Here is an 11,464-nt window from a genome sequence, read left to right as displayed (position 1 = left end):
AAATCTGTTTACAAACACTTGTGAGTTCTGGGTGTGAAACAGGGTATCTTAATTTGTCCTACCTTTCCTCTCTTCCCCGGCATCTCTTGTAATATTCCAAATCTGGTGATCCACATCATCTGATCTATTTCTTTCATGATTCTAAACACTTCACATCTACTATTTTGCTTTTTATTTTCCAGACTAAGTTACTATTATTATTATTGTGGTATAATTGACATACAACATTAGTTTCAGGGATATAATGATTCAATATTTGTATATATTGCAAAATGATCACCACAATAAGTCTAGTTACACCTGCCACCATTTATAGTAAACAATTTTTTTTTCCCTTATGGTGAGGACTTTTATGATCTACTCTCTTAGCAACTTTCAAATATGCAATACACCATTACTAACTGTGGTAACCATATTGTATATTACACCATCCTCATGGTTTATTTTATAACTGGGTTTGTACCTTTTGACCTTCACCCATTTTTCTTACCCCCAACCTCTACCTCTGGCAACCACGAATCTCTTCTCATCTGAGCTTGTTTTTTAAAATTCCACATGTAAGTGAAATCACACATTATTTGTCTTTCTCTGACTTATTTCACTTAGCATAATGCTCTCAAGGTCTATTCATGTCTTCTCAAATGGCAAGATTCCCTCCTTTTTGGTGGCTGAATAGTATTCCATTTGTGTATACACAATGACCCTTGAAAACCATAGATTTAATCTGTGTTTATCTACTTACATGTGGATGTTTTACAATGGTAAATACCACAGCGTTACATCCAGTTGGTTGAATCCAGGGATTAGGAGGAAATATGGTTATGGCAGGTCAACTATTAAGTTATACTTGGATTTTTGACTGGGCTAAGGGTCAGAACCCTTAACCCCTCACACTGTTCAAGGGTCAACTGTACAGTACCACATCTTCTCTGTCCATTCATCCACTGAGGGACACTTAAGTTGTTTCCAAATTTTGGCTATTAAAAATAATGCTGTAATGAGCATGGGGGTACACATATCTTTTCGAATTAATGTTTTCATTTTCTTTAGATGTATATCCAGGAGTGTAATTCTTGGATCATATTGTAGTTCTATTTTTAGTCTTTTGAGGAATCAATACTGTTTTCTTTAGTGACTACACTAATTTACATTCCTACCAACAGTACACAAGGATTCCCTTTTTTCTATATCCATGCCAATACTATGTCTTATCTTTTTGATAACAGCCATTCTAACAGGTGTGACGTGATATCTCACTGTGGTTTTGATTTGGATTTCCATGATGATCAGTGATGTTGAGGATCATTTCATGTACCTGTTAGCTATCTGTATGTCTTTGGAAAAATGTCTATTCAGATCCTTTGTCTATTTTTTAAACTGTTTTTTTTTTTTTACCATTGAGTTGTATGAGTTCTTTATATATTTTGGATATTAACCCCATCAGATATATGACTTACAAATATCTTCTTCCATTGATTAGGCTGACTTTTCATTTTGTTGATAACTTTCTTTGCTGTGCAGAAACTTTTAGTTTAATATAGTCCCACTCACTCATCTTTGCTTTTGGAGTCAGATCCAGAAACTCACCACTTAAGAGTGATGTCAAGGAGCTTACAGCGTATTTTCTTCTAGGGATTTTATGGTCTCATGTCTTACATTCAAGTACTTTTCCATTTTGAGTTAATTTTCGTGTATAGTGTAAGACAGTAGCCTAGTTTCATTCTTTTGCATGTGGTTGTCCAATTTTTCCAGCACCATTTATTGAAGAGACTGTCCTTTCCCCATTGTATAGTCTTGACTCCTTTGAAAATTAACCACTCATATATGCAAGGGTTTATTTCTGGGCTCTCTATTCTGTTCCACTGACCTATATGTCTGTTTTTATGCCAATACCATATTGTTTCATTACTACAGCTTTTGTGACACAGTTTGAAATCAGGAAATGTGATACCTCCAGCTTTGTTCTTTCTTAAGATTGCTTTGGCTATCCAGGGTCATCTGTGGTTCCATGTAGTTTTTCAGACTATTCAATTTCTATGAAAAATGCCATTGGAATATCTTATATTTTGCTTTTTATTTCCCAGACTGAAATCTTGATCTCTTTGTTCTTTTTGTGAGAAAGATTAAATTACCATGATAATACAGACTTTCCATGATTTAAAAAAAAAAAGTCACTGTCACCATTATTGTGTCTATTATTGATCTGTCTTACTATATCTATCCATATCCTTTCATCCATTTGTCAGCATGGAAGTGAACACATGGTTTCTTGGGATACACAGACTTTTATGAAGACACTATAACTTTTATGGATGCAGGTATGGTGTATATGTGTATATAAAACAGGTAAAATATTCTCTGCTATATTGCTAATTCTCTTTGATAAAGCTGCCTCCATATTGATTCTCAATTATAACTGAAGTTACACATGTATGGTTTAAAGAAGAAATACAAGTTGGATAGTCTACACACTAACTATGGCACCATAAACTTATTTGCAACATTTTTGTCAATTCATGATTTTCTTTGTCTTAAGAATCAGTTCTCATTTGCGTGAAAACCACAGAAGCAATTATATTGTGCCTACTTATATATTTCTTCCATACCAGTTATAAAAACAGACTTTTGATCCCAGTATCAAACTTTAGGGGCCTTTTGTCAGTTTTATTTCTCTAACTCAGTTGGGACAGAGTTCCCACATGAAGGTGAGCACTTAAACTTTTGCCAACAGGTTTAAAAGGCCAAACCTTGCTGGACTACATGTCTACGCACACTTCCACCTTTCTCCTACCAAGATCATACAGGAAGAGGAGAAAATAAAACCTGTCTTATTTTATAATAATTATTCTCTGACTAGGCCAAATTCCCTTTTGGAGGGATGTACTGGGGCTTGGTCAAGCAAATAAAAGCAACGAGTAAAAATAATTCTACTATCTGAATTGGGTTTTGAAAACTACAGAGTACAGCCTGACAACTTCCTGTATGTGGTCACTGTGGTATCCTGAACGTTGAAGTTCTTGAAAGCTAGCACCTCCTGTATATGTCTCAATTCGTAAGACTTTGAGTACTGTGTGGCTTCTGCAGTACCTTAGTCACTTAGTCAGTATGGTGGCACAGTGATTCAAAGGTCATGCAGCAGAAAATGCCAGCCTATCTAAAGAAGGGAACACCTCTAAAAAGTACTGAGAATCTGTTAGTTCAGGTTGTTGGCCTGACCTTGCCATTGACTGACTGACTTCTGGGAAGGAAAGAAACTAATTTTATTATGTGGTTAATATATGTACATCAGTCACAATATATTTTATTTAATCCTTCTAACCATTACATTTTTCCTCAAAAAATGAAATAAGTTACTTTAAAAGCTATTGCCAAGAAGTAGAAAAACCATGTAAAACCATGGCTGTCTGACCCTTGAGGTCCATGCTCTTTCTGTATCAGCAAATGCTTCTCTGAAACTCCCTTCACTTCTCTGACCTGTAATGTATCTGTGAAACAGAGATGCTTACTTTGTGGATCAATTAAGTGTTTAGAATGATCTAGTGACATAACCTTCCCCAAGACCATCTGTTTTCAGATAGCTCTAGCTGTTCTTAATGTCAAGCCACAATAGAACTTGACTGAACTGATGGTATACAGCTTAAAGCAGTGTGAGACTACTGTTCGATCACTCCCTTGTTTTGAACACTAAAATTATAACACTGTAGCTCAAGACAACTTTGTCAGTTTTTCCCCAGCCTCATTATATTATTTAACTCAGCCTACCATCAACTAATAATAAATGCAGCTGTTGGGCCATAATTGCCCATCTTGTGTTTATTTTACCTTTTTAGCTGAAGTCTCATTTCCCTCTTATTAAACATTTAAAAGAAAGCAATTATTTTTCTGAGACAATGCTTAGGGCTCTAAGAAGAAACAGGATTTCATTCCTGCCCATAGGAGTTTCCACTGTATCTATCAGACACAGACAAATGAACAGGATAAATACTTAAATGTAAGTCAAGGGGGAAAAGCATTTTGTAGAAATGAATGAAGACAGACTTCAACTGCATATTCATACAGACAATTGTGATCTGGATCGGTAGGGACGAGAATGACTGCTTAGAGGAGAGTTTCATGTAATTTCTTGTAGAAACTATCATAGTGCCTTCCACAAAGAAGTCAGAGTCAGAAAATCACACAGGAGTGGCACTGTATTTCTGCTGTAATACAGATTACTTACTGTATCCAAAGTGTACACTGAAAGTAAAAACTCATGTTTCATTGCTAAACCACATCTAATACCTCAAAAATTGCTGGCTCAGGAAATAACCATACTGTCTGCTACCAATGCTTAATTCTAGCTTATATGAAGCATTTCTTCCTTACATATGGTCCTTTAAAAGGAAAATTCTTATCCTTTACAGCTTGATGTGGTCTAGGGTTGAAATAGGCTGAAGCAGAAAGATCATGAAGATACTACAGGGAAGATTCAGCAAGAATCTGCAGACAGAAGAATAGAGGAAAGGAAAAAAATAAGTGTTGATGGGTTGTACCAATAAATTATGGCTAAGTGCAGAGTCTTCTAAACTCCTCTAGTCTTAAAAGGATACCTCAATTTCAGAAACACTGATTGAATGCTAAAGGTTGTTAGCACATAAAGTTATATGTTAGTACATAAAGACAATTCAACTCTTACCTTACAGGGAACAACTGAGGAAAACATCCTTGTGTTTTAGTGTCAACAAATTTCTGGATCTGAAGCACTTGTTTTAAAAGATGTCCCTTGGAAGATTTGTCAATTTTTGTTAATACCATCTGTAGGAAAACAAATATTTAAGCATTAGAAATAAAGTACAGTTGACCCTTGAGCAACATGGGCTTAAAATGCAAAGGTGCACTTACATGCAGATATTTTCAACAATAAATACCACAATATTACATGATCTGTGGTTGATTAAATCCATGGATATGGCGCTGTCAATATGGAGGAAGCACCAATACAGAAGAACCTTGAATAGGAAGGGCTGACTGTAAGTTAAACTTGGATTTGCGACTGAAAGGAGGGTTGGCGCCCCTAATTCCCATACTGTTCAAGGGTCAACTGTTATTTCTTAATATACAGTTTATACATTTTAGTTACACAATTTCAATAACAACTAGGTGACCTATGCAAGTTTCTTAATCTCTCTGTACTTGTTTCCTCATCTATAAAAATAAAAGCAATACCTTCTAAAGGAGCTGCTGTAAAGATTAAATAAATTAATATATGCAATATATAAAGCATACACTATGTGTTTGCTGTTTCCAATGCTTTAACCACACAGGGTCATAATATCTTGGATTCAAGACCAGTGTATAGAACCCTGGGGCCATACTTGCCATTGCTATACACCAAATGTTTCATGTGATCACTATTTATTTTGTGGTCTAAGACAGAGAAGTATTATTAGCTTCATACACATAAAACTGCCAATTTATAATCATTTTTGAAATATTGAATTGTTCTACCTTATATGTTAAATTTAAAGGAAAAATTAGAAATCAGGTTATTTGTAGGTTGTAGTCACTGCAGTTATATTCCAACTTAAATAAAGATAATACTCCAAGTAAGCCTAGAATTTACTAGGGTTAACAGCAAATATAATACTTTATAAATAATTTACTTACTCAAAGACAATTACATACTAGAGAAAGATCAAGGTGTGATGATTACAAATTAATTAAAAGGTAAAAACCTTGATGTATTTTTCAGAAGTTTTCCTAGGAAATCTCTATAAAATTAAATTTCTTGACTAACCATTTATGCTTTTCAGTTATAAAAATATATAAATGATTAAAATAAAATATAATGATCATAAATCAACTATACAGCATAAAATATATTAATAGCAGAAGGAGAAGCAGAAAGTAGAAGTCTTTCTTCATAAAGATAAATATGCTGATACCTAATTCCTCTATCACAACTTCTTTTACAAAGAAAAAGGCTTATATTTTCTTAAAAGTTAACTGAAGAAAAAATATGATTTCACAACCTGTATCTATGATATCAAATTAGGAGTAAATTATTACATTATCAATAAAACTGGTTGGGGGGGGGAGGAGCCAAGATGGCAGAGGAATAGGACGGGCAGACCACTTTCTCCCCTACAAATTCATCGAAAGAACAATTGAATGCTGAGCTAACTTCACAAAACAACTTCTGATCGCTAGCTGAGGTCATCAGGCACCCAGAAAAGCAGCCCATTGTCTTGGAAAGGAGGTAGGACAAAATATAAAAGATAAAAAGAGAGACAAAAGAGCTAGGGATGGAGACCCGTCCTGGGAAGGGAGTCTTAATAGAGGAAGTTTCCAAACACCAGGAAACCCTCGGACTAGCAGGTCTGGGGGAAGTTTTTGAATCTCAGAGGGCAATCTAAGTGTGAGGGGAAAAATAAATAAAACTCACAGATTACGTGCCTAAAAGCAACTCCCAGCAGAAAGGTACCCCAGACGCCCGCATCCGCCACCAGCAAGTGGGGGCGGAACGGAGAGGAGCGGGCAGCATTGCTTATGGTAAGGACCGGGCCTGAGTGCCCTGAGGGCAATCGGAGGGAGCTTTTGTGAGTTACCAACTTAAACTGTGGGACAGCAAAACAGAGAGAGAAAATTAACCGGCCTGAACACACTGCCGGCGGTTCACAGAACAAAGGGGCTGAGCAAGTCCAGAGGAGCTAGCCGGCTGCATACGGGCCCAGCCCCGCAGGAGGCAGGAGGTAGGGGGGAGGGGAAACGGGCAGGCTCGGCCCCAAGGACTGCATCCCTTACCACACTGCAAACAGGCCTCCAGTTTCTAACCAAAGACTTCCTGAGATTCTGGATGGTCGACATCCGGGAGGGTCGCGGCTAGACACAGGGCGCACGCACCCGACCAGCACAGGTGGGACCGGAGGTGGGGACGCGGAGGGCAGAAGGCACACGCACCCCCCTGGCACGGGCAGAAACTGAGGCTGGGACCTCGGAGGGGAGAAGGCGCGCCACACCCAGGGAGAGTGCGCCCGTCAAACTCCTGGCTGCCTGACCTGCTTGGGCCAGGGAAGGCACAAAACGCAGGCGCAGCTGAGTCCACACTTTTGTGGAACACCCGAGGGCTGGAACCACGCGCAGCGCAGGGCATGCTCCATATAGAGCAGCCAGGAACCTGAGCAGCGTAGAGGGGAAAGCAGCGCCAGTCCCTCCCCACTGCGCGACGGAACTAGCTACCTGAATAAGAGACCACCTCCACCCGCCTGTGTCAGGGCGGAAATGAGGCCCTGAAGAGACTGGCAAACAGAAGCCAAATAAACAAAGGGAACCTCTTCAGAAGGGACTGGTGCAACAGATTAAAACCCCTGTAGAGAACACCGACTACACCGGAAGGGGCCTGTAGATATTGAGAAGTGTAAGCTGGAACGAGGAGCTACCTGAAACTGAACCAAACCCACACTGACCGCAACAGCTCCACAGAAATTCCTAGATATATTTCTACTTTTTTTTTTAATTAAAAATTTTTTTTTCTTTTTTTTTTTTTAATTTTTACTCTTTCATTTTCTTTTAAAATTCCCTATTACCCCCCCATTACTCCTTAACTTTTATTTTCATAGATTTTTATGATTTTTTTTAAAAAGGAAAAAATTTTTTCTTGTTTTTGTTTTACTTTTTTCTTTTCTTTTTTTTTCTTTCTCTCTTATTTCCTTCTAAACTCCTCTATTACTCCTCTACTACTCTTTCATTTCATTTTCATTTCACTATAACCTTGCAAAAAAAAAAAAGAAGCCCTATTATTAAACTGAACTTCATATATATTGCTAAAATTTTTTGTGTTTTTGTTTTTGTTTTTAATATTGTATTTTAAAGAGTCTAACCTCTACTCTAGATTTTTAATCTTTGTTTTTCAGTATGTGATACAAATTTTGGACATTTAAGAATCCAATATTCAGTTCCCATTTTTATTCTGGAGTGTGTTGATTACTCTCTCCCAATTCTGACTTTCCATTTTCTATCTCAGAACACCTCTATTTCCTCCTTTCCCCTTCTATTTCCAATCCAATGCTTTGAATCTTTGTGGGTGTCTGGGCTACGGAGAACACTTTGGGAACAGACAACTGCGTAGATCTGTCTCTCTCCTCTTGAGTCGCCCTTTTTCTCCACCTGCTCATCTCTATCTCCCTCCTCCCTCTCCTCTTTTTCATGTAACTCTGTGAACCTCTCTGGGTGTCCCTCACAGGGGAGAGTCTTTTCACCATTAACCTAGAAGTTTTATTATCAGTGCTGTACAGTTGGAGAAGTCTTGAGGCTACTGGAAGAATAACACTGAAATCCAGAGGCAGGAGACTTAAGTCCAAAACCTGAGAACACCAGAAAACTCCTGACTACAGGGAACATTAAGTAATAAGAGACCTTCCAAAAGCCTCCATACCTACACTGAAACCAACCACCACCCAAGAGCCAATAAGTTTTAGAGCAAGACATACCACGCAAATTCTCCAGCAACACAGGAACATAGCCCTGAATGTCAACATACAGGCTGCCCAAGGTCACACCCAACACATAGACCCATCTCAAAACTCATTACTGGGCACTCCATTGCACTCCAGAGAGAAGAAATCTAGTTCCACGCACCAGAACACTGACGCAAGCTTCCCTAACCAGGAAACCTTGACAAGCCAATCGTCCAACCCCATCCACTGGGTTAAACCTCCACAATAAAAAGGAACCACAGACCTCCAGAATACAGAAAGCCCACTCCAGACACAGCAATCTAAACAAGATGAAAAGGCAGATAAATACCCAACAGGTAAAGAAACATGAAAAATGCCCACCAAGTCAAACAAAAGAGGAGGAGATAGGGAATCTACCTGAAAAAGAATATAGAATAATGATAATAAAAATGATCCAAAATCTTGAAAAGAAAATGGAGTTACAGATAAATAGCCTGAAGACAAAGATTGAGAAGATGCAAGAAATGTTTAATGAAGACCTAGAAGAAATAAAAGAGAGTCAATTAAAAAGGAATAATGCAATAAATGAGATCAAAAACACTCTGGAGGGAACCAAGAGTAGAATAACGGAGACAGAAAATAGGATAAGTGAGGTAGAAGATAAAATGGTAGAAATAAATGAAGTAGAGAGGAAAAAAGAAAAAAGAATCAAAAGAAATGAGGACAACCTCAGGGACCTCTGGGACAATGTGAAGCACCCCAACATTCGAATCATAGGAGTCCCAGAAGAAGAAGACAAAAAGAAGGGCCATGAGAACACACTCGAGGAGATAATAGCTGAAAACTTCCCTAAAATGGGGAAGGAAATAGCCACCCAAGTCCAAGCAACCCAGAGAGTCCCAAACAGGATAAACCCAAGGTGAAACACCCCAAGACACATATTAACCAAATTAACAAAGATCAAACACAAAGAACAAATATTAAAAGCAGCAAGGGAGAAACAACAAATAACACACAAAGGGATTCCCATAAGGAAAACAGCTGATCTTTCAATAGAAACACTTCAGGCCACAAGGGAATGGCAGGACATACTTAATGTAATGAAAAGAGAATAACCTACAACCTAGATTACTGTACCCAGCAAGGATCTCATTCAGATATGAAGGAGAATTGAAAAGCTTTACAGACAAGCAAAAGCTAAGAGAATTCAGCACCACCAAATCAGCTCTTCAACAAATGCTAAAGGATCTTCTCTAGACAGGAAACACAGAAAGGCTGTATAAACGTGAACCCAAAACAACAAAGTAAATGGCAACGGGACCACACCTGTCAATAATTACCTTAAATGTAAATGGGTTGAATGCCCCAACCAAAAGACAAAGACTGGCTGAATGGATACAAAAATAAGACCCCTATATATGCTGTCTACAAGAGACCCACCTCAAAACAAGAGACACATACAGACTAAAAGTGAAGGGTTAGAAAAAAATATTTCAGGCAAAAGGAGAACAAAAAAAAGCAGGAGTCGCAATACTCATTTCAGATAAAATAGACTTCAAAATAAAGACTGGGAAAAGAGACAAAGAAGGACACTACATAATGATCAAAGGATAATCCAAGAAGATATAACAATTATAAATATATATGCACCCAACATAGGGGCACCGCAATATGTAACGCAAATGCTAACGAGTATGAAAGAGGAAATTAATAGTAACACAATAATAGTGGGAGACTTTAATAGCCCACTCACACCTATGGATAGATCAACTAAACAGAAAATTAACAAGGAAACACAAACTTTAAATGACACAATGGACCAGCTAGACCTAATTGACACCTATAGGACATTTCACCCCAAAACAATCAACTTCACCTTTTTCTCAAGTGCACACGGAACCTTCTCCAGAATAGATCACATCCTGGGCCGTAAATCTAGTCTTGGAAAATTCAAAAAAATTGAAATCATGCCAGTCATCTTTTCTGGCCACAGTGCAGTAAGATTAGGTCTCAATTACAGGAAAAAAATTGTTAAAAATTCAAACATATGGAGGCTAAATAACACGCTTCTGAATAACCAACAAATCATAGAATAAATCAAAAAAGAAATCAAAATATGCATAGAAATGAATGAAAATGAAAACACAACAACCCAAAACCTATGGGACACTGTAAAAGCAGTGCTAAGGGGAAGCTTCATAGCATTACAGGCTTACTTCAAGAAACAAGAAAAAAGTCAAATAAATAACCTAACTCTACACCTAAAGCAACTAGAGAAGGAAGAAATGAAGCACCCCAGGGTTAGCAGAAGGAAAGAAATCTTAAAAATTAGGGCAGAAATAAATGCAAAAGAAACTAAAGAGACCATAGCAAAAATCAACAAAGCTAAAAGCTGGTTTTTTGAAAAAATAAACAAAATTGACAAACCATTAGCAAGACTCGTTAAGAAACAAAGGGAGAAGAACCAAATTAACAAAATTAGAAACGAAAATGGAGAGATCACAACAGACAACACTGAAATACAAAGGATCATAAGAGACTACTACCAGTAGCTCTATGCCAATAAAATGGACAACTTGGAAGAAACGGACAAATTCTTAGAAAAGTATAACTTTCCAAAACTGAACCAGGAAGAAATAGAAGATCTTAACAGACTCATCACAAGCAAGGAAATCGAAACTGTAATCAGAAATCTTCCAGCAAACAAAAGCCCAGGACCAGATGGCTTCACAGCTGAATTCTACCAAAAATTTAGAGAAGAGCTAACACCTATATTACTCAAACTCTTCCAGAAAATTGCAGAAGAAGATAAACTTCCAAACTCATTCTATGAGGCCACCATCACCCCAATTCCAAAACCAGACAAAGATGCCACAAAAAAAGAAAACTACAGGCCAATATCACTGATGAACATAGATGCAAAAATCCTTAACAAAATTCTAGCAAACAGAATCCAACAACATATTAAAAAAATCATACACCATGACCAAGTGGGCTTTATCCCAGGAATGCAAGGATTCTTTAATATC

The 11,464-nt window shown here is 37.6% G+C and overlaps 1 protein-coding gene across 1 annotated transcript in view; it reads right to left on the bottom strand.

The window, feature by feature from the left end:
- Positions 1-11,464, bottom strand: part of GTPBP8 (GTP binding protein 8 (putative)) — a 28,081-nt gene that overhangs the window by 6,282 nt on the left and 10,335 nt on the right. Inside the window, exon 5 of the mRNA XM_065942158.1 lies at positions 4,676-4,794. Coding sequence (XP_065798230.1) covers positions 4,676-4,794 — 119 coding nt within the window. The remainder of the gene's footprint in view (positions 1-4,675; positions 4,795-11,464) is intronic.

The sequence above is a fragment of the Muntiacus reevesi genome, chromosome 8 (assembly GCF_963930625.1).
Source record: "Muntiacus reevesi chromosome 8, mMunRee1.1, whole genome shotgun sequence".
Lineage (NCBI taxonomy): Eukaryota > Metazoa > Chordata > Mammalia > Artiodactyla > Cervidae > Muntiacus > Muntiacus reevesi.
Note: the sequence above shows the minus strand (reverse complement) of the source record. Positions and strands in the feature narration are given on the sequence as shown.